The 23,884-nt window shown below is 40.5% G+C and overlaps 1 protein-coding gene across 2 annotated transcripts in view; it reads right to left on the bottom strand.

Annotated features, from left to right (window-relative positions):
- HECW2 (HECT, C2 and WW domain containing E3 ubiquitin protein ligase 2) overlaps window positions 1-23,884 on the bottom strand; it is a 411,404-nt gene that overhangs the window by 93,540 nt on the left and 293,980 nt on the right. For both annotated transcript variants that reach the window (XM_060016380.1, XM_060016381.1), the window contains 2 exons: window positions 23,720-23,844; window positions 11,571-11,756 (listed from right to left, as the gene is read on the bottom strand). In XM_060016380.1, the coding sequence (XP_059872363.1) occupies window positions 11,571-11,756; window positions 23,720-23,844 (311 nt within the window). The remainder of the gene's footprint in view (window positions 1-11,570; window positions 11,757-23,719; window positions 23,845-23,884) is intronic.

The raw sequence follows: 23,884 nt of genomic DNA, 5'->3' as shown, positions 1-23,884 counted from the left end.
TCAGCTTCATGTGGGACTGAAACCAAAGTCTATGTCATCACTGGGGCAACTTCTACAGCCACATAAGCTATTAGCATCTGGTAAAATGAGAATCCTCAAGTAGGCTCTGACTGTGGTAACTTTCACTGTACAAATATTTGTTCTCTTCTAAAAAATCTATCCTCATAACCATGATTCCTACTTGCCACGGTCATCGAAGTTGAATATTTGGACCATACGGATACTCAAATCCCCAATGTGACATCCAAAGTCACAAAGCCCTAGACTTACAAAGCTTGGCTTTAGAGATGGATGTCAATTTAGCTGGGTGATATTATAGCAAGTGTTTTTTGTAGGGAAAAACACAAGAAACTATGGGAAAAGACATTTCACTTTAAATAAGGAGATGGTTACCGTTTTATATTTTCATTTAAAGAGCCCATGACGTTTATATCACTTTTAAAGCTCAAAGTTTCAGTATAGGCTCAAGTAGAAAGAACTGGGGAAAGCACCCTGTGTTAATACTGTTAACAAAACAAAGAGGCAGGAAAAAAGTTATTCCATATTCAACATCTGAAAGGGGAGACAAAAATAAACACTTTTCTTAAAAATTAAACCAAATGGTAAGTCCATTATATAAACTTATTAATAAGAAATATCAAGCTTTGTAATATTTTTCTAATTGTCCATGTCATTGTCCATGTCATTTTGTATCATTCTCTCTGTTATCCTTAACCCTCTGTAGTGATGCTTCCACTGATTTTACTCCATTTGATATCGGTCTGTGATTGTTAATTTTATGTGTCAACTTATCTGGGCCACTGGGTGCCCAGACATTTGGCCAAACATTATTCCAATGTGTCTGTGAGTGTGTTCCTGGATGAGATTCACCTTTCAATCAGTAGACTGAGTTAAGCAGATCACCCTCCCTAATGTGGGGGGACCGCATCCAATCAATTGAAGGTCAAAAGGGTGAGTAAGAGGGAATTGCCTTGGCCTGACTGAGTTGGGACATTGGCGTTTTCTTGGGTCTCAAGCTGCTGGGTTTTGGATTGGATCTTACACCATCAGCTCTCGTGTGTGTGTGTGTGTGTGTGTGTGTGTGTGTGTGTGTGTGTGTGTACGTAATACAGGGTCTCTCAAAATGTTCCCATTACTTCCTTTTTTTCTCTCTTAATTTTATTTCTTTCTTTTTGGCTGCACTGGGTCTTCATTGCTATGCGTGGGCTTTCTCTAGTTGTGGCAAGCGGGTGTTACTCTTAGTTGTGGTGCACAGGCTTCTCATTGCAGTGGCTTCTCTTGTTGTGGAGCAGAGGCTCTACGCATGCGGGCTTCAGCAGTTGTGGCACGTGGGCTCAGCAGTTGTGGCTCATCGGTTCTAGAGTGTAGGCTCAGTAGTTGTGGCACACAGGCTTAGTTGCTCCACAGCATGTGGGATCTTCCTGGACCAGGGCTTGAACCCATGTCCCCTGCATTGGCAGGTGGATTCTTAACCACTGCACCACGAGGGAAGTCCTTTTTTCTTTGTTTTGTTTTTTTATACATCTTTATTGGAGTATAATTGCTTTACAATGGTGTGTTAGTTTCTGCTGTATAACAAAGTGAATCAGCTATACATATACATATATCCCCATATCTCCTCCCTCTTGTGTTTCCCTCCCACCCTCCCTATCCCACCCCTCTAGGTGGTCACAAAGCACGGAGCTGATCTCCCTGTGCTATGTGGCTGCTTCCCACTAGCTATCTATTTTACATTTGGTAGTGTATATATATCCACGCCACTCTCTCACTTTGTCCCAGCTTACCCTTCCCCCTTCCCCCTCCCTGTGTCCTCAAGTCCATTCTCTACATCTGCATCTTTATACCTGTCCTGCCCCTAGGTTCTTCAGAACCATTTTTTTTGATTCCATATATATGTGTTAGCATACGGTATTTGTTTTTCTCTTTCTGACTTACTTCACTCTGTATGACAGTCTCTAGGTCCATCCATCTCACTACAAATAACTCAATGTCGTTTCTTTTTATGGCTGAGTAATATTCCATTGTATATATGAGCCGTATCTTCTTTATCCATTCATCTCTCGATGGACACTTAGGTTGCTTCCATGTCCTGGCTATTGTAAACAGAGCTGCAATGAATACTGTGGTACATGACTCTTTTTGAATTATGGTTTTCTCAGGGTACATGCCCAGTAGTGGGATTGCTGGGTCGTATGGTAGTTCTATTTTTAGTTTTTTAAGGAACCTCCATACTGTTCTCCATAGTGGCTGTATCAATTTACATTCCCACCAACAGTGCAAGAGGGTTCCATTTTCTCCATACCCTCTCCAGGATTTATTGTTTGTAGATTCTTTGATGATGGCCATTCTGATTGCTGTGAGGTGATACCTCACTGTAGTTTTGACTTGCATTTCTCTAATGATTAGTAATGTTGAGCATCCTTTCATATGTTTGTTGGCAATCTGTATATATTCTTTGGAGAAATGTCTATTTAGGTTTCCTGCCCATTTTTGGATTGGGTTGTTTCTTTTTTTGATATTGAGCTGCATGAGCTGCTTGTAAATTTTGGAGATTAATCCTTTGTCAGTTGCTTCGTTTGCAAATATTTTCTCCCATTCTGAGGGTTGTCTTTTCATCTTGTTTATGGTTTCCTTTGCTATGCAAAGGCTTTTAAGTTTAACCATACACAAAAATAAACTCAAAATGGATTAAAGACCTAAATGTAAGGCCAGACACTATAAAACTCTTAGAGGAAAACACAGGCAGAACACTCTATAACATAAATCACAGCAAGATCCTTTTTGATCCACCTCCTAGAGAAATGGAAATAAAAACAAAAATAAACAAATGGGACCTAATGAAACTTAATAGCTTTTGCACAGCAAAGGAAACCCACTACTTCTTCAAAGGAACCAAACATACCCCCCCAGTGTGTTCCTTTTTCCACGTCTTTACTTTGAGTGTTTTCCTTCCTTTCCCATTCCAAATTTTCTCTTCTCCACCATCTAATTTTATCAAAATCCTACTCATTGGGCTTCCCTGGTGGCACAGTGGTTGAGAGTCCGCCTGCCGATGCGGGGGGCACGGGTTCATGCTCCAGCCTGGGAGGATCCCACATGCCGCAGAGCGGCTAGGCCCGTGAGCCATGGCCGCTGAGCCTGCGCGTCCGGAGCCTGTGCTCCGCAACGGGAGAGGCCACAGCAGTGAGAGGCCCGCATACCGCTTAAAAAAAAAAAAAAAAAATCCTAGTCATCATTCAGGGTTCAGTTCAAATCCAATCTTTACTATGAAAACTCTCCAGGTATCCCATGCCAGAAATAAGTCTTTCTGTACCTATACTAGTGCATGATGCACGTTCTGTGCTTTTATAATCCAAATAAGAGGAATTAGGGGTAAAATGGTCTGGGCAAGGGGTGCTTAGTGGCTTTACACAGGAAGTGCATGATTCCGTGCAAATGTGTGGATCTGATTTCAGTCCCAGTTCTAAAAAGAAAGTTACTTATCTGGCTAAGGATGTTTTTAAAACACTATCTTCATGACCATAGCTTATGGAGATTGCAACCACCAGAGCAGAAGACCACTAATCTAGCAAGAGAACAAATCTACCAGAGAGACCACAATAAACAGAACACTCATAGCAGAGAAACAGAAAATGCTCTGGGTTGTTATACAGGTTTCAGGCAGAAGCAAACACTCGAGGGCAGACTACTGTGCAGTGATCAAGAACAACATGGACAAAAAGAACAAGAACAACAAAAGGAACCCTGTTGTGACAAAATTATTCTGTTGGACCACCTCAGTTAAGGGAGATCAGCTGTTTGTTAAGAGGAGGAATGGGACACTGACACTAATTCTTCAGTGTATCTTTTATGTCATTGTGTATTTCCCATTAGAGTAAGGATTTAACCATCAATAACAAATCTTTATCATTTTTATAAAAGTCTAAACTGATGAAACTCTTTAGTTGTTGTTCTACTTACTGTAGATTCTTGCTTCTACCTAACCATTCAAATCAAGATTTTGGAGAGCTGGGTAGGAATAACCAAGTGAGTAGCATTCCTGGCTTAGTGTGCTGTATGGTCCATTTTATTTTGTGGTGTTTGAATAATCCATATTTTGCTTTCCCCAAACTAAGTCATAAACCTCTAGAGGCTTTGTAATTGTACTGCTTTTATCTTCTACACTATAGATAATAATAAGTCAATTACTGAAGAAGTTGTTTAAATCTAATCCTAATTGTTTTTCTTCCATTTGTAATCCTGTGATTATCTAAGTGGATGCCAACCACAGCTCCAGGAGCTAGACAGGACGGGTTACTGGCCCTCACTTTAGAGAAAACTGAGGTTTGTAGAAGTTAGATCAGAAAGACAGCGATGGATCCAGGAATCCTGATCCACAGCAGCATAATTTCCTCAAATCCTCCAAATTAAAAATGAGAAGGGGGCTCCCCTGATGGCTCAGTGGTTGAGAGTCTGCCTGCCGATGCAGGGGACACGGGTTCATGGCCCGGTCCGGGAAGATCCCACGTGCTGCAGAGCGGCTGGACCCGTGAGCCATGGCCGCTGAGCCTGCGCGTCCGGAGCCTGTGCTCCGCAGCAGGCGAGGCCACGGCAGTGAGAGGCCCGCGTACCGTACCGCAAAAAAAAAAAAAAAAAAAAAAAAGGAAGGGAGGGAGAGAACGAAGGGAGGGAGGGAAGGAAGGGAGGGAGGGAAGGGAGGGAAGGGAGGGAGGGGAGGGAGGGGAGGGAGGGAAGGGAGGGAAGGGAGGGAGGGAAGGGAGGGGGGAGGGAGGGGAGGGAGGGGAGGGAGGGGGAGGGAGGGGAGGGAAGGGGGAGGAAGGGGAGGGAGGGGGGAGGAAGGGAGGGAGGAAAGAAAGGAGCAAAGGAGGAAAGAATTTTTAAAAATGAAGAAAGAAAAAACACTCCTAGGTTAAGTAACATTTGGTTTTCCTTATTAAAACTCATATTCGTCTACCAGATCTATTATCCCCATGAACACATACTAATGATCAAACCTAGCCAAGAACCAGAAGCATTTTAACCAAGTCACATTTTAATACTACTGATACATATTTCTTTCTTTTTTTTTTTTTTTTTTTTGCGGTACGCGGGCCTCTCACTGTTGTGGCCTCTCCCGTTGCAGAGCACAGGCTCCGGACGCACAGGCTCAGCGGCCATGGTTCACAGGCCCAGCCGCTCCGCGGCATGTGGGATCCTCCCAGACCGGGGCACGAGCCCGTGTCCCCTGCATCGGCAGGCGGACTCTCAACCACTGCGCCACCAGGGAAGCCCCGATACATATTTCTTGCATAAATATAAAAAGTTTGTATCAACAATGTAACACAGATCCCAAAATACCCTTGATTTTCACAGTCCTGAGAGTGTACAAACATTTAAGAATTATGCAATAAGAAGTAAGAAGAGATTTTCTTTCTCTACTGGCCTACTTTCTTTGCTTGTATGTTTTGTTTCAAATAAGGCAAGTCAAAATGTGTCCTGTATGTTAGTTGAAAATCCTAGACCTTAGGTACAACAAATATGTACACGTAGATATTGATCACAGTCTCATGAGGACTATCCTGCATAAAATAAAATGTGGGTTAATTCCCAAAATCAAAATGATTAAGGAAATCAAGTAATGGAACAAAATACTGATTAAAATATAGTGTGGAATTCTGAACAAGATACCTTTCCAAATGTAATTAAAAGTAGAAAGAAAAGCATTACATATTTGATGTCAAACCCAGTTTGGAACTGTATCGTCTAATCTTTAAGACTGAAGAATCAAAGATCTATAAAATCTAGGAAGTAAAAAGGGAAACTTAGTCTTCCTCTAATTTAACCTATTAATTTTTTAAACAGCTTTACTGAGATATAACTCAGACACTATACAATTCCCCCATTTAAAGTATATAATCCACTGTTTTTAGTATATATACAGGATTGTGCAACTATCACCATAATATAATTTTAGAACATTCTCTTCTCCAAATGAAACCACATACCTATTAGCATTCACTCCCCATCCCATTTCCAACCCAAGGAAACCACGAATCTACTTTCTATCTCTATAGATTTGCATATTCTGGACATTTCATATAAATGGGATAGTATGTGATATTTTGTGACCAGTTTCTTTTACTCAGCAAATATTTTCAAGGTTTACCATACTGTATCAGTATTCCATTCCTTTGTATTGTTAAACAGTATTCCACTGTATGGATCTACCACATTCATTTATTCATTTATCAGTTGACGGACATTTGGGTTGTTTCTACCCTCTGGCTACTTTGAACAACGCTACTGTGAATAGTTGTGTACAAGTTTTTGTTTGGAAGCACATTTTCATTTCTCTTGGGTATATACCTAACTGTGGAATTGCTGGATCATGTGGCAACTCTTTGTATAAACATTTTTCCAAAGAAGATATACAAATGACCAATAAGCACATCAAACGATGATCAACCTATTCTATTCATTTGCAGAGAGAAAGAAAGTCAGACCTAGGAAATTTAAATGATGTATCCCAAGTCAGTTAGATGGCTAGTGGCCAGTGAGGTCTAGACTAACCTTGCACAGGAAAATTATTACAGGATTTGGATACAGAAAGACATGGATCTGTATACAAGAGTTTACTTGCACACTTAACCTCTTTGAGCATTGGTTTCCTCATCTATAGCAAAACCTATTCCATAGGATTATTGTGAAAGTTAAATGAGCTAATATATTATCCTATCATAGAACCTGGCATCTAATTAGTCATCAATATATGTGAATTTCATTCCTTTCCATTATTCTATGCGTCCCTAGCATAAGGACTCTATGGTATTTGAGCATGAAGTCATGCATGTGTTTCTGGTGAGGTGTCCTCTAGTAAACTACTTATGATCTAATCAAAACCTGTATGTATGTATGTATGTATGACTCAGCCTTGAAGTATACCAGTAACCCCAGTACCTGGATAGGAACTCTTCTTCCTTGGAATGATAAAATATCTCTCATTTCCAAAGACAATCTCTCCCAATAGAGTGTAGCAGTTAAGAGTCATACTCCTAGAGTTAGAATCCTGAATTCCTCACTTACTTGCTAATACACACATTAGTTAACATCTCTAAATGTCAATAAAATGTAGATAATAATAATAATAATACCCACCTCATAAACTTCCATGAGGTCTAAATAAGATAATTCATGAAAAAGTACCTAGTACAGTGCCTGGAACATGGTATAAGCTTAATAAATGCAGGTATCATCATTAACACCATTGTCACTGTCATTATCATCATCATCCTCATCTTACGTAGTAAGGCCTGATATTCTGTTCTTACTCTTCAACTAATAGTCAATTAAAAAAAATACTTTACTTCTTTTATGTAAGTCAAGGACATTTTTCACTCTAGAACTCTCAAAAAAAAAAAAAAAGCATATCAGTATAGACTCTTGTGAAATCTCACCCAATTTAAACCTTTGGCCTTAAGTAATTAGAAAAAAAAAAAGTCTCTTCCAAAACTGAAGACAGCTAAAGTGTGGTACAAGCATAATCACTACCTTGCTCAAACATGTAATACGAAAAATCCAAGACAACATATGCATTAAGAGAGGTCAAACCAGGCGAATCTTAGGAGCTACTTCTGGTGAGAGCACAGGAGGAGGGAGTAGCACTGAGGAGAGAGCCTGGAAGCTTCTTCATTTGTCCAAAGCAGACATCACTGAATAACCAGGAATCTACAGGTGACAAGTTTCATTCATTCATCGAACTTGTTTTGAGAATCTTCTATATGAATGGCACTGGGGTTGAAGGGGGTAATTAAACAATAAACAGAATAACTCTCAAGAAGGGGATCATCTGCTTTAGAAGATAAAATAAGTTAACAACTATACCATGAGACAGATGGGGATAGCTGTCATAAAACAGTGCAAGGGAGACTCTATGGGGAGTCGCTTATGCCTGGAGAGCCAAGAGCGACCCACCCAATATGCTGCCCTTCAGTGATGTGTCTAAAAGCCCCCACCCCCTCAACTATGGTAGGAGAGGCTACCACAGGCTCCCAGAGCACCTTCACTGTAATTGCTAGAAGATATGCATTCACCCTCCTCACTGGTGAGAGGCAGGGTAAAAGCACAGACCCTGGAGCTGGATGTCTTGAGTCAAATCCAATTCTATCACGTACTAATTGTAGGACCTTGGTAAATTTGCCATGCTATGCTTCAGTTTCCTCTTCTAGAAAATATGGATAAAAGTAGCAGTTATGTACAAGGCTGCTGTGAGTAGGGAAGGAATTAATCTAAGTGCTTATAACATGGGTAGCACACAGCCAATGCTACATACTACATAATGCTACACTGTTAGCTTGTATCATTGTTATCACAGTGGCATGTACATAGTAGGCATTCAGAAGTGTGTTGAATGGCAAAACAAATGAAAACACAAAAGGAAGATGTTGCACTTGAGAAGACAACATGGGGCCAAATTTCATAAGCCTGAGCAGCTAAGTTTGACAACGTTCCTCTTAAGAACCATTTCTTTTCATGCAGGTGAGGATTTGGCCATCCTATTCCATGTCAATTCTAGAAATCAATCATCACTGAGGGGAAAAAAAAACCTCGTAGTATTTAATAGCTTTCGATGTTATATTAAATGGGGCAAAAAGTTTACTCCCTTTAAATGTTCTGGAGGTAAAGCTATTCATTAAAAAGGGGAGCTAAAATTTCTGGCTGGAAGAAAACCTATTAACTGCCTGGAGGATGGGAGCCATGACTTTTAAAGTACAATCAAAAGCAGCACAGCCAAATACAGACATGGCAAGAGCCTGTCCCAAATGTTCTTTTAAGCTATTTTAGTTCATTGGAGGCCAATCATTTATACAGGAAGGATAGGGGAGAAGCACAGGGAGATACACCTGCTTTCATTAAGGTACCCAGCTTAGCTAAAAATCTTATTGAAGTCCAAATGCACAAAGCAGAAGAATCAGGCTAAAGTGATAATCTTTCAGGCCTGTCTGATAATCCATTTTGTCCACAAGGCCAGGGGTCTTTCCACATCTTTCATGCCACACAGCATGCAAATGCAAAGCCACCAACAGACTGTGAGGTCAGCTCTCTACCAGCCCACATCCAGGGCTCTTTACAATGCTTACAACTTCAGGCTGAAACCCCAAATGAATCCAAACCCTCAGGGAATAAGATGGATGGTTATGTTACCCACACAGCCGAGATAATGTTTACCTCTGTTTAACTATCGAAACTTTATAAAAGCTATGAGACAGAATTTGTTCTTAAGAATACATTGTAACTCAAATAGTATCCTAAGTTTAACTTAAACTTTTCTCGAGGTTCAGGTGTTATTTATAAGAAGCTCTTTCCTGAAGCATGTCTGACAAGTTGTGACTGGCAAGAAAGGAACCTCCCCTTCCATGTCTGCATGATAAGTTCCCGATTCCCTTTAGCTAAGGATACAAAATGACGTAACAAGTTACGTCTCTATAAAGAGCAGAAATACATGCAGCATTATCTCAAGTTAAGTCTCTATATAGAGCAGAAATACATGCAGCATTATCTCAACTTGGGTTTCCCTGGAGCTATGGTTCTCTAATGAGTATAGCTCCTCATGACACCAGGAAAAATATTGTCAGAGTTGAGGACAGAGCTGAATTCTTCGTCTGCTAATGCTCTTTTATATGCAGGTATAATACCATCTATATTTTCCAAAGTCCTTTCTTGGACCACCTGTGCCCTTCCATTTAGTTAGAATGTTTACAAACACTGGGCTCTCAGGCTGTTGACCCAGAATCAGCACCAGCGAAGTGACATCCTCCTCTGGAAGGAGAGAGCACAGGAAGTGCCAAGGGTCCCTGCGTGCAGCTCCTAGTGTCCTGGAAAGACTTCCCTGCCATGCCCACCTGACTCTGATACAACGCCATTCTATCTGTGGTCCAGGGACCTAATCACAAATCCATTCTCTTTCATCTATTCTACTTCATGCTTGCCACTTCTAATCTCCTCTAGGCTGGGAATTAGAGGTTTACTAAAAAAAATTTACAGAAATCAAGTCAATAGTTTCAATGAAAGTCTGAGGGCTCCTCCCATGCAAAATACATACATGTACTTTGTAATATCTAATTTGACTGCTTATAAGTTCTTAGATAAGACTGCTGGAAGCTGAGTTCAGGATGAGTAAGATGCTACTGTGGTATTATTGCTAGAGGGTACTTTGGGGGAGAACGGCATTTATTGAGTACTTTCCACATTCCATTCACCTTGAATGCTCTTCCCTGACATGGTTTACTTCTCACTTCGTTCAAGTCTGTGTGCATGTAGAGCCTTATCTGTGAGGCCTTCCCCAGCCACCCTCTATAAAATAACCCTCCAATCCTGCCTTTCTCTAGACCTCATCTCCTGCTTTCTTTTAAATCATAGCTTTAATCAGCTCTTGGCATGCTCTGTATTTACCTATCTGTCCACTGCCCATCTCTTTCCATCAGAATGGCAGTTCCATGGAGTAGTTGGCTTAGCTGTTTTGCACAGGTACTCAATAAATATTTGTTGAATGAAAAAGTCAAGCATAGTTATTGTAAATATCTTGTCAATTTAATCCTCCCCACCCTACAAGTCACATATTTCAAGCCTTTTTATAGATAGGGAAATTGAGGTTGGTTACTCAATACTTGGAGAGCATGCTGCGGTGGTTAAGAGCATGGACCCTGGAAACAGACTGCCTGGATTACAGCCCAGCTCAGACACTGCTCACCTCTATGACACTGGGCAAGTCACTGAACCATTCTGGACCTGGGATCCTTTATATGTAAATAGCAATAATAATAACAGTACTGCCTTACAGAGTTGTTGAGAAGAGCTTAAACATATAAAGGGCTTAAACAGTTCATGGCTCACAGTAGGTGCTGAACGAGAGTTAATAAATAAAATCTTAGCTGAGAAACACCTTATAAGAGTTACTAACTTTCTCATTCTGATTTCTTACTTACATAACAACCTCCTGATTACAAGCCAGCTTTCTGGTTCATCCGTCGAAGAAGGAAGTACGGATGTGGTTACCCGGCCTGTGTGAGAGTTACGTATTTCTCATCATAAATTCATCAATCTGTGAATCTTGTTTTAATGTGCTAACAAAACCAGGGTTCTGAATCAACAAGACTGAGGCCCAAACCCTGACGGTGTCACAGACACACCTTGCGCTGTTGCTTAGCAACCTCCTAGCCACTTTCTCCAAACAATGCCGCAACTTGTATTCAACTACTCACAGCACAAGCTGTATAGCTAGAAGAAGGAAGTGTTGTTGCCTAAGAAACCTCTTCTCTAATCAGTAGAAAATGGTGAGAGATTACAATTCAAAGAAAATCCAGGGGAAGTGAGTGTTTTGCCCAACAAGTGCCCTCACAGCCATCCACCGCATACACTACTTCAGAAGAGTGTAGCAATGGTTTATGGTATCAAACAACCTGCTTGTCCAGGTTTCCCTTGAACCAGGTCACGCAGGGCTTTTAGCCCTCACTTGAAAGGTAGGGCCCAGTGCCAAAGCCACAAGCAGCCCACAGTCACACGGAGGCTTCCCCATGGCAACTCCCGCAAGTTACCTTGCCCTGATGATCATGTTTCATTTCCCAGCCCCTCGGCAGCTCCAGTTGTTTGTTTGCAAACATGTTGAGGAATCCCACAAGGTCCCGGTTATGCTGGTAGCGTTCAAAGTGGTGGGTGTCCCGCCGGACTTTGGTGATCATGTGCTTCAAACACGTGTTGTTTGTAAACATGCGGTAGGCACTCTGGAGAGGATGGAAAAACAATGTTAATCTGCTTTGGGACATGCAAAAGTAACGTATATACTCCCATGGGCATATTTAATCTTTGGAATAGTGTACAGGCTTCAATGTAACTCGAGACCCACACATGGAAACAGCAGATAAAGCAAAATAATTTTGATCAAAATAAAATAGACTACAGAAAATCAGGGAGTCTTCACTAATGATTCTAGTTTTCTAAGGAACGAGAATGCTGTCGAGTCTCATTCTATAGGTGATGTAAGATCCTAAAGTTGGTTTTAGGCAAAACCCACACAGTCGAAATCACACCATGCTGGAGGCAAACATACCACCTCACAGTGAGCCCCAATACAGCCATTGTTTCCTCCGGCACAGGAACAGATCATCGGCTCTATGGGTGAGTGCCAATGAAGCAGTTGGCGTACATTTAGGAGCCAAGTTGTATGAAAAACTGCTTGGCCGTATATTTGAATATTAGAAGTACATGCAATGGGCTGAGTTGTTCTCACTGAGAGTCATATTTAACTGAGACCAGAGTAGACTGGAGTTTTTCATCTCACTCCTGCTTGGAGGCATAATCTCAGTAAATGGAATGGCAGGCAGAACTACCTGGACTGTATAACTCAGTATTTTTTTTTTCTTTCTCTCTCTCTTTTTCCTGTGTGTGTACACACACACACACACACACACACACACACAGACACAGACAAATACACATATATATGGCTAAATTTACATGATTGAAATACACATTTAATAAAACTCCATTATACCAGCACATACAAAAAAGTGATTGTTTTGTAAAAGTATCTCATGATACTTAAAGAGGCCAAAAAAGGACCATGGGCTGTCTGCGTATGAGTCAGGCAACAAATATTCAAGGCACAATACCATGTGCCAAGCAGTAGAAAAGGAATAACTGTATAGAGCTATTTCCTTAAGTCATCAGAAGAAACGTGATATTCATGAAATTGACCAACCGTGAATGATCTCTCTTGGAATGCTATTCTTCTCACGTAGATTCAAAGGGCTTTGGATTCCTCTTATCTTTAGTGTCCCAGGGACACCAGACTAAGTCTGGAGGCCTTCAGGCTTTACTTCATGGGTTCTGTTATTTATTTCCTTTTAGACAAACCAAGGCAAACCCAAAAGAAACCAGAATCCCTGGAAATCATTTCACTTTAATAAACATTTACTGTGCTGGTTATTGAGGATAAAAGATAAATGAGTATGAGGACAGTCAACAATGCCCCTGTCTTTCCAGGGTCCCTCAGGATGTGTCATGTCCAGGTCAAAGCATTTATTGCCGATGGGAGTCCCTCTAGAGGTACAGTGAGCACAGCAACCGGCTATGTTTGAAATGGTGGCTGTTTCCCAGTCTGGGTTCCTGGGTCTCTGAAGGACTACAGGGATCAGAGAACCCTGACAGCCCAATTTGGAATGAGAAACAAACCTTTGCTGGCTTAAGCCACTGAGATTTTTTGGTCACCGTTATTGATGTATAACCTAAACTACATAAAGTAACTTTTCTACCGTTATTCTGATTGATTCCCTGTCATTATATACTTTTTGCTTTGCATTAGAATATTTTTCCTCTATCAAAATGGAAGGAAGGGAGGAAGGGAGGGAGGGAGGGAGGGAGGGAGGAAGGGAGGGAAGGCCAGCCACATTAAACAGTCCTCAAATATTAGTGTACTAGTTCCTTACTACACCTGAGTAGAAAATATTTTGAGGTCACATTTCAACCTGACAGTCTAAATGAGAGGAGGTTTGATGGCTGTGAGAAATTATGAGGTTCAGAGCACAGAGCACTACCAAAGCAGGCAGGCCCATGCAGGGGCTCTGGGCAATTAGCACGAGAGAAGAACAAAATGATACCATGAAAGCAGAGAAGGAGACTAATAAAAGAAGTTGGAGGGTGTCAGAGACAAACGTTAGCTAACTCACAGTTTAGCCTGTGGCTGACCCTTCCTTGGAGTCTTATGTCCAATCAGCAAAGCATCTGTTTTCTGCATTTGGCTCCATGGTGTTGATATATTTTCACAGAAGCCATTACAAGCATAGAGGCCAGAGACCACACTAGCTTCTGTGATGGCGATGGTAACGAACGTGCAAGTCATACTCCCTAATAAGTCTCCTTGGGGACAAATTATTGCGGGATAATTCTGTCAGATAAATCATTTCATTAGCTGTCTTCTAAATAGGTGTATGTCCTGTCACCCTTCCTTCTCCTTCCGCCCATTAAAATAAGAGGCCACATCCTGATTCTTTATTTAGAGCACCAGAAATGCTCCTCACTCTGCTAAAGAAAATCAGCAGAACTTCATTAGGGCAAGCAGTGGTGATTAGGTGAAGGAACCCACTCCAGCCTCAGGCACGAAGCAACTCCCTGGGGTTGGACAGCTCTTTAAGCACAGGAGTCTTAAGGCTGGTCTTATAATTAATTATGTCCTTTCATCTTCCTCCTCTCCACTCAATGAGACTTGTAATACAGTGCCAAGTTCAACTGCTCTTTGCAAAAAGCATCTACCAAAGTAAATTAAGTGTAAGGAAGATTTCTCTCATCACTAACCAGCAAACAACCTTTAGAACCACAGCTTTTTCAAGTCTGAATAATATGCACATGACTACTAGGGTCTATTTAAAACACATAAGGCAAACAGGAACATCCCTCTAGACTGCTACATGTCTATAAGAAACTACATACATACTTATTTACGTGTATATGTTTATTTATCCATGTTTATATGTATGTATAACATTTATACAAGTCTATGCTTATATATACATCTGTTTATTCTATTTTTAAATATATATTTATATGTTTATTCAATATGTATAGTATTGTTTTAAAATATATATTTTATATATATAGATACATATATATGATCTGAAATATAAATATCCTTTCTGAGTAATTTTGTTCAGAAAAGATATTTATACTCCAGTTCATACAGAACTATGGTGAGGATTCTAGTCACAGCTCATGGACAGAGACAAAGAAAGTAATTTACTCTCTGCCTCAATTTGCTCAACTATAAGACAGGATAATAGCAACTGCCCTGATTTCTTCATAGGCATGTGGGATTGAAATCCAGTGGAACAAAGGATGTAAAAGTGCTTTGAAGAGGTAAAAATCACTGTAAAAATATGGAGTGGAAGTAAGTACAAGAATATATAAGGGATTATACCTATCATAACTACATTCTAACAGATGAATTATAGTACTAAAACTGTCTTCTACTTTCAGTCGTTGAAGATCTTGGGGGAGCATCCCACTTTCTGTTAAGGGAAGAAGCGTCTCATAACCTCTCACTAATTATGTGCTAAGCCCTTTGCTAAACCCTGAGGATACAGAGATGAGCACAGCCTGATCACTCAAAGGGATAGAGAAGAAAAATTATAGGGGGAGGTGGGAGGAAGGGGTTCACTGGAGGCAGAAAGTAGAGCTTGGGAAACAGAGGCCACAGCAGCAGTGAAAATACTGAAACACACTGATAGAACTAGCAGAGCTAAGAATGAGAACAGTCCAAAGAGTTGAGAAATACTAAACAGGTAGGATTAGGTTGAAAGAGCTTCGTCTTCAGGCATCTTTATTCGCCCTCTGGGGTTCAGTGGGTCTAACTGGAAAGGGATCCTTTTCTGTGTTTGAGTTGTTTTGTTTTGGTCTTATAGGGAAAATATGCAGTAAAGGGATCTGATCTTCTACCTGAAACAAAAGTAGATTAGGAAAGGGCAAATGGACCTATTTCATAGCAGTCTCATTATAATGCACAGAACGATCTCAGCTGGGAAGCTGCTGCATGTGGACTCACAAGCAGTAAGGCAAGTTGGCAACTGTTAACAGTAGACAGAGCCCCTTTAAATGAACCCTGAAGGGTGTAAAGTTTTCTTGTCCTTTGATGTGATTAAAAATGTCCATTTTGATCATCCCTTCTCTAATCCAAAACTCCCTTTCCCAATCCTCTTAGTTGTTTCTTGTCTTATCTCCCTAGTAAAGAAATAAACACTCCATGGTTGGATGAATGATCAACTGATTATGAACTGAATTTCTTTGTGGAATTTTGTTAAAATAACACTCCTTAGAGCTTGACATGTTTTGTTTGGTTAAGTGCTTGAGGTGTTAGAAGTGAAAAATATTGAGATGAGTGAAAAATATTGAGATGAGCCGAGGGGAACGTTACTGCCATTCGGCAACAGAATAAGAAAATTGTATGTGAACACTCAGTTCTTATCAATCAACCAACTTATCGATCAATTAATTGCAATCAATGCAAGTAATAATCAAACCTCTTTTCTTTTTTTGGCAGTTTTTTTTTTTTAAGTGTTATGGTGATCATATGCCCAGGATTACCTGGCCCAGTCTTGGTTTACTATAAATCTGTTCTTTTCAGTAACACAGGTAAGTATTGATACATTACTGCTAAAGAAAATCTATCTTTCATATTCCAGAAATCCTTCATCAAGAACAGGTATTCTGATTTCATGCTTGGAAAATATCATCACTGCCTCCATAGCAAATGTATACAAAGGCTCACAAGGGAGCAGATATGAGCATCTGTATATATTATTCACTAAACAAAATTTATCATGAACAACATCAAGTAACATTGTTTCCATAAGATATATGCTGGGATATGGAAACAGTCTTGTCTTAAGCAGGTGTTTCACAATATTTTTAATCATAAGGGGTTTTACATTTTTCTCATCTAGCTAAAGAGTAAAATGGAGGGAAAACTGAACTTACTGACAAAACTAAACCATCAACTCATCTACCTTGCAATAGCGGGAATTTCTGTCTTATAAGAATATATTTAAGTATTTTGGAGCAATATTTTTCTTCATTAAGTAGTAAGGAGTGTATAAGATGGAATTAATGTATTTCTAGAGAGTTTATTAAAAGCCGAAGTAATAATTATTTGGCATGTATGTTGGAAACATTATTCAGTTGCGTATAATTCAATGTATTTATGTATGACAATTATTAGACAAACACAGTCATACCAACTATAAAAGACATGACACTAATAATTAAATCTTGAATTATCAAGAGAAATGGTTTATCAAGACAATTTTGGAAGCAATCTGATCACAACCAGAAGAGGGCAGTAGAATATATCTTAAAGCAACAACCATGCAAAAACAGAAAAAAAAAAAAAAATCCCAATATTTTATTCCTCAAGTTTTCCTTTAGAGTTATGACACCTATATATCTACTTAATTTTGTTCTTTTCAATAAATATGATTAGGTATCCACCAAGAAACTATTAGAACTAATAAATGAATTCAGCAAAGTTGTATGATACAAGATTAAAATACAGAAATCTGTTGCTTTTCTATACGCTAATAATGAACTAACAGAAAAAGAAAGCAAAAAAAAAAAATCTGTTTAAAATCACATGAAAAAGAATAAAATACCTAAGACTAAACTTAACCAAGAAGGTGAAAGACTTATACTCTGAAAACTATGAAAGACTGTTGAAGGAAACTGAAAATACATAGAAATGGAAAGATCTTCTGCATCCTTGGATTGGAAGAATTAATATTGTTAAAATGTCCATGCTACCCAAAGCAATCTACAGATTTAATGCAATCCCTATGAAATACCCATGACATTTTTCATAGAACTAGAACAAAAAACCCTAAAATTTATATGGAACCACAAAAGACCACGAATTGCCAAAGCAATCTTGAGAAAAAAGAACAAAGCTGGAGGTATCATGCTCCCTGACTTCAGACTATACACAAAGCTACAGTAATCAAAACAGACTGGTACTGGCACAAAAACAGACACACAGAGCAATGGAACAGAATAGAGAGCCCAGAAATAAACCCACACACCTTGGGTCAATTAATCTATGACAAAGGAGGCAAGAACATGCAATGGAGAAAAGACAGTCTCTTTAATAAGTGGTGCTGGGAAAACTTGACAGCTACATGTAAAAGAATGAGATTAGAACATTTCCTCATACCACATACAAAAATAAACTCAAAATGGATTAAAGACTTAAATGTAAGACTTGAAACCATAAAACTCCTAGAAGAGAACATAGGCAAAACACTCACATAAATCATGGTAATATATATTTTTTGGATCTGTCTCCTAAGGCAAAAGAAATAAAAGCAAAAATAAACAAATGGGACCTAATTAAGCTTAAAAACTTTTGCACAGCAAAGGAAACCATCAACAAAACAAAAGACAACCTACTAAATGGGACAAAATATTTACAAATAATATGACTAACAAGGGATTAATATCCAAAATATATAAACAGCTTATATAACTCAATATCAAAAAAACGAACAACCCAATTAAAAATTGGGAAGAAGACTCAAAAACATTTTTCCAAAGAATACATACAGATTGCTAACAGGCACAAGAAAGGATGCTCAACATCACTAATCATCAGAGAAATGCAAGTCAAAAGCACAATGAGATACTACCTCACACCTGTCAGAGTGGCTATCATCAAAAAGTCTACAAATAACAAATGTTGGTGAGGATGTGGAGAGAAGGGAACTGTTGTATTCTGTTGGTGGGAATGTAAATTGGTGCACCCACTACGGAAAACAGTATGCTGGTTCCTCAAAAAACTAAAAATAGAACTATCATTTGATCCAACAATTCCACTCCTGGGTATATATCCGAAAAAAACCAAAAACATTACTTCGAAAAGATACACGCACCCCAATGTTCATAGCAGCATTGTTTACAATAGTCAAGATATGGAAGCAACCCAAGTGTCCATCAACAGATGAATAGTTAAAGAAGACACAATGGAATATTACTCAGCATAATAATGAAATTCTGCCATTTGCAACAATGTGTATGGAACTAGGGAGTATTATGCTTACTGAAATAAGTCAGACAAAGAAAGACAAATACTGGATGTTATCACTTATATGTGAAATCAAAAAATAAAACAGGGCTTCCCTGGTGGCGCAGTGGTTGGGAGTCCACCTGCCGATGCGGGGGGGGGGGGGGCACGGGTTCGTGTCCAGGTCCATGTGCCGCAGAGCGGCTGGGACCGTGGGCCATGGCCGCTGGGCCTGCGCGTCTGGAGCCTGTGCTCCGCAGCAGGAGGGGCCGCAGCGGTGAGAGGCCCGCGTACCGCAAAAAAAAAAAAACAACCAAATATATATAACAAAACAGAAACAGACTCACAGATATAGAAAACAAACTAGTGGTTACCAGTGGGGAGAAGGGAGGGGGAGGGGCAAGATAGGAATAGGGTATTAAGAGATACAAACCACTATGTATAAAATAGATAACCAGCAAGGATATATTACACAGCACAGGGAAATAGCCATTATTTTGTAATAACTTGAAATGGAGTATAATCTATAAAAACATTGAATCACTATGCTGTACCCCTGAATCTAATGTAATGTTGTAAACCAACTATACTTCAACAAAAAGAAATCACAAATTGCACACCGTAAAAAGATGGTAGCTTGAAACTGGCCACAGTGGGAATATTAACACTGAAGAAATCGGTAAATGCAAATCAGGCCTTGATATTGTTTTATGGGCTGTCTAGACTAAGAGTGAGTAAACTATAGACTCATGGGCTGACTGGCTGTGTTTGCTAACCAAGTTTTATTGGAATACAACCACATCCATTCATTTACATGTTGTCCTTGGCCCAAACGCTGAAAATATTTACACTCTGGCCCTTTCCAGAAAAAGCCTACTGACTTTTTCTAAATAATAAGTTCTAGACTTAAGAAATTGGTAAAGAAAATAAAATGCTAATAATACAGATTAAAGTTCAAATTGTGCCATTACACTGCAAATAGCGCATGCGCGTGCACACACACACAATGAAGAAAAATAAGTCCAATATTCAAACACTATTATCTAGCAAAACAAAGAAGGTGCTGGCCTCACTGACAAAGGAGTGTGAAGAATGTCAGCTCTCCCTCCAAGATATGTGCCATATTCATCCACCTGTCACCATCTCCACTGCTGCTGCACTAGTCCAAGTCCCTTCCATGTCTCACCACAGCGCCTTTTCACTTGTTTCCCTGATGCCAATCTTGCCTTTTAAAACCCAGTCTCAACACAGTAGGTAGAAGAAACTTTAAAAACATCAAAACTACACCCCCACAGGAACCCCTTTTAGAATAAAGCCCATTTAGAATGAAGCCCAAACTCCTTGCCAGATCACACAAGCCCTACATTTTGAAGCCCTGCTCACCTCTCAGACCGTACTATGTACCACATCCAACTCATTCCTGTCCTCAAGCCTTTGCTCTTTCTTGGCAAGCAAAGTTCTTCTCCAAGACCTTTGCCTTTCTGGCTTCTTGACATTGTACAACAGCTTGAATATGACTCCTTGGAGAGGCCTTGCCATCCACCTGATCTAAACCAGCATCTGCAGTACCTTGGCCCCAAGTCACCCTAGCCCAGTCACCTGTACTGTTTCAGTTGCCTCACGACACATTTTACTGTCTGCATTATCTTTTCTTGTTCACTAGTTGATCTTTATTCCACTGTATCCTGAGAGTCTCGAATGTACTAGGCAAATCATAGGCATTTAATAATTATTGGTTGAATGAATGCATGAACAAATGAACAAAGGAAAACTCATGTTACCTGACCTCAAGTCCAAAGCTTTTCCCACCACAGCATGACACTTTCTGTTTTAGACTGACGACTCTGAATGTTATCCCATTCTTCCTTGTATGAAAGCCTATGATCTCCTAGAATTGTCGCATACACGAGTTTAGGTTCCTGTAATCTGGCTTCTGCTTACCTTCCCAGGCTCAGATCTGACTTTCATGAGTGTCCCATGGTCTCCGCACACCAGCAACACCAAACTGCTGTACTAGTAATTCGGTTTCAGTACTTCTATAGTAATTACTAAGACAGCCCTGCAACTTCATGGATCTCTCGTTTTGTAAATGCTGCTCCTTCTACCTAGAGAGCTCTGGCCCATCTAGGGCAAGTTCCCATTCAATCTTTAAAACCTATCAGTCTTTAAAACCTACTCAGTCTTTAAAACCTATCCCAAACGCCAACCCAGCCATGGCTCCTCCCATGTGCCTTCTCCCCAGAGTTAATCACACACCCCAGCAGGATACCTTCTACAACCTTCCATCACCGCACTTACAACTCTGCTCACTGCATTGGAATGTGTTTTCAAGTCTGGGGCTCCAGAGCCCACAGTCGCTGTCAATTTTGTATCTCTAGGACTTAGTGCCTGGTATACAGTAGGGAATAAACAACTGTTGCTACACTGAATGCCTCTTGCATGAAATCTGAGAACAGCCTTCTCCCAAGTCCTCTCTCTTCCAAGATAAACCTATAAACCATGAGATAAGATCAGTATGCTAACTGATCAATAAATATATGCATACTAATAGCCTCGCCAACAGCCCCTGGTGATTGGACTATGCTGACTGCTACTTTTCCCAACAGTCTATTTTTCCTAAGGCATATCATCTGTCTGGTTAAATTCAAAATGTTCTTACATTCCCTTAACAAGCCTCTCAAGAGTCCTCTTCTTCAGTTTCTGTTCTATTTACCCACCAAAGCCTGCCAACTCTCTGCCTGTGATTCTCTCATGCTGGATCCTTCCTCGCTATTTCCTCACCTCCTAGTCTAGGCTCTTATCAGCTCCAGCCACGACGAATGGGTTATATACAGCTGGATGTCTGTGGCCAGGGTCTCCCCCGGCCCCCATTCTAAAGCGCTCCAGGTGCAGCTAAGACAACCTTCCCCTAATTAAAACCTCCAGGAAGCCGCTCCCTCAGCCCTCAGAGACTTGCGGGACAGGGCCCGCCTTGCTCGCCCTGTTACTCCTGGCACCTTGCAGAAACACGAAGCTCCTTCTCGATGCCTCCACACCTAGTCCAGTTTCGAGCTGTTTACTTGCACGTTAGCTGACCCAGCAAGATGAACTCCTGTGTCAGACCAAAGCCCTACAGGTGTTTCTCATTTGTTCTTTTTCCCATCCCTAACAGCCAGTTTTTCACCAAGTCATGTCGACTCTACCTTCAAAATAGCCCTTGAGCCCGTGCACTTCTCTCCATCTCCACGCCAACACCAGTATTCCAGCCATCACTGCCTTTCCCTTGGACCGTGAAGTTCTTCCGTTCTCATCACCCTGCTTCCACCCTTGCCTTTCTACGTTCTCCAAATCCAAGCATGTCACACTCTAAGTGCATGATGGCTTCCCGCTGCTCAGAATGGAATCTAAATCCCCTGCCATGTCCCATAGGCAGACCTATGATCTGGATCTCACTGACTTTCCAACGTAGTATCACACCACCCCCTTTTCTATCACTACACAGCAGCCCCTCTGCCCTCTTCTGAGCCCTGGGGCACCTGCACTTCCTGTTTCAACTGCTTGAAATGAGCTTCCCCTGGCTTTTCCCATGGTTGATGATTTCTCATCTTTCAACTTCCAACTCAAAAATTATTTCTTCAGAGAGGTGTTCTAGAACCATCTTTCTAAGGTAGCCTTCATTCTCTGCCCATTCTAGGATAAGAACTTGATCTTATTGCCCACTGTGTCTGCAGCACCTACCATAATTTCTAGCATAAACCGTGTTTTAAGTAATATTTATTGGATGATTAAAATAACTCACTATGCATATAGGACATGTTTTTCACTTCTGTCTTTGCTCATGCATACCCTCCACCTAGAAGGCCCTCCTACTCCTTTCTTTTTTAACCAGCCAGTGTCTGTTATTTATTCTGAGACAATTTAAGATTTACATCACAAAGAAATGCTTCCTAACCAACTTTCCTATCACACTCTAATTTTTTTCTTCACACACACATGCACGCGTGCGCCAAAACACAAGTTTTGGCTTAAACTATATAATATTTTCAGACACTTCTCTTTCCTTCTAGAAATGTCTGAGATAAATATCATGCTCAGGACCAGAGAACAGGTATGTAACATTTTCCACTGTCACCCCATGGACTTCATATACCCTGGTGCCTCCAGGAGGTTAACACTTCCTGAGTAAAATTAAAACCTCCCATTCCAGATGGTAATTCCAAAATAAATGTGGGAAAGGGGCACATGAATAGAGCTGGAGAAACTGATTGTCATGAGGACTTAATGGGGCGGGGATTGGAAGCTAGCGAGGGGTTTCTTGGTTAAGGAACCAAGATCAGGAAAGGGGTAGAATTTTTGTTAAAAGTCAAGACGGAGGGAAATGAAAGAAAACAAGTGAAGGAGACAGTCAAAATGATTTCTCTCTATTTAAACAATGATTAAAAGGCTGACGTTTTTTATAACCTTCTGGTTAACAGAAGGTTGATTCTTTTAGCTGATGCTAACATTTTTAGGCCTCTAGCAAAATTACAGAGGGAGGGCTTCTAAAGAATAGCCATATTAGTAAAAGGAGGGAAATTTAAATCCACTTCATCCTAAACACATCACCATTACCCCTCCTCCCACTAGCCCCCCCCCAAAAAATCCTGATCTCCCATACAAACCTCATGTATCTTTAAAAAATTCCTCTATTTATGGATTTATTTTTTCAGATTACAGCAATGTATACATTTTATATTCATTCTTTCTTTTGGAGAGCCCGTACCAGTATCTCAAAGCTCAATCTGACCAACGCCTGTTGTCAACTCTCAGATATTTGGTTGTACTTGTGCACGCAACACAAGGCGGTCATTAAGAGCACAGACTCTGGAGTCAGCATCTCTGGGATTTTAACCCCAGCTATCACACTTAGGAGCTGTATAACCTTGAGCATGTTATTTAAGCTCTCTGTGCCTCAGTTTCTTCATCTGGAAAAATAGAAGTTTTATCTAACTCATAGGTTTGTTTGGGCTAAATGGGTTAAGCCATGGGTAGTGCTTAACACTGAGCATGGAACACATGTGGTGCTCGGTAAACTCAGCTATTTTCATTCTTACTGTTATGACGTAAACGAGGATAATTTCCTTTGGCCTGGTGCTCCTTCCCTCACATCCTCTCGGATTTAATACTCACAGGGTTAGAATGCAGCACAGTGAAGAACTCTGGGCTGATGAGGAACTTCACGGGGGGAGACTGTAACAGCAACGTGAGCCTGGATCTGGAGGTAGAGTGGGGCGGGACGTTCTCCCGTCGGAAATCTAGACGGGGCAGACCACAGAGGCTTTCAGGGAGGTCTCT

Source organism: Delphinus delphis, chromosome 7, assembly GCF_949987515.2.
Source record: "Delphinus delphis chromosome 7, mDelDel1.2, whole genome shotgun sequence".
Classification (NCBI taxonomy): domain Eukaryota; kingdom Metazoa; phylum Chordata; class Mammalia; order Artiodactyla; family Delphinidae; genus Delphinus; species Delphinus delphis.
The sequence above is the reverse complement of the archived record's forward strand: the minus strand, read 5'-3'. Positions and strand labels throughout refer to the sequence as shown.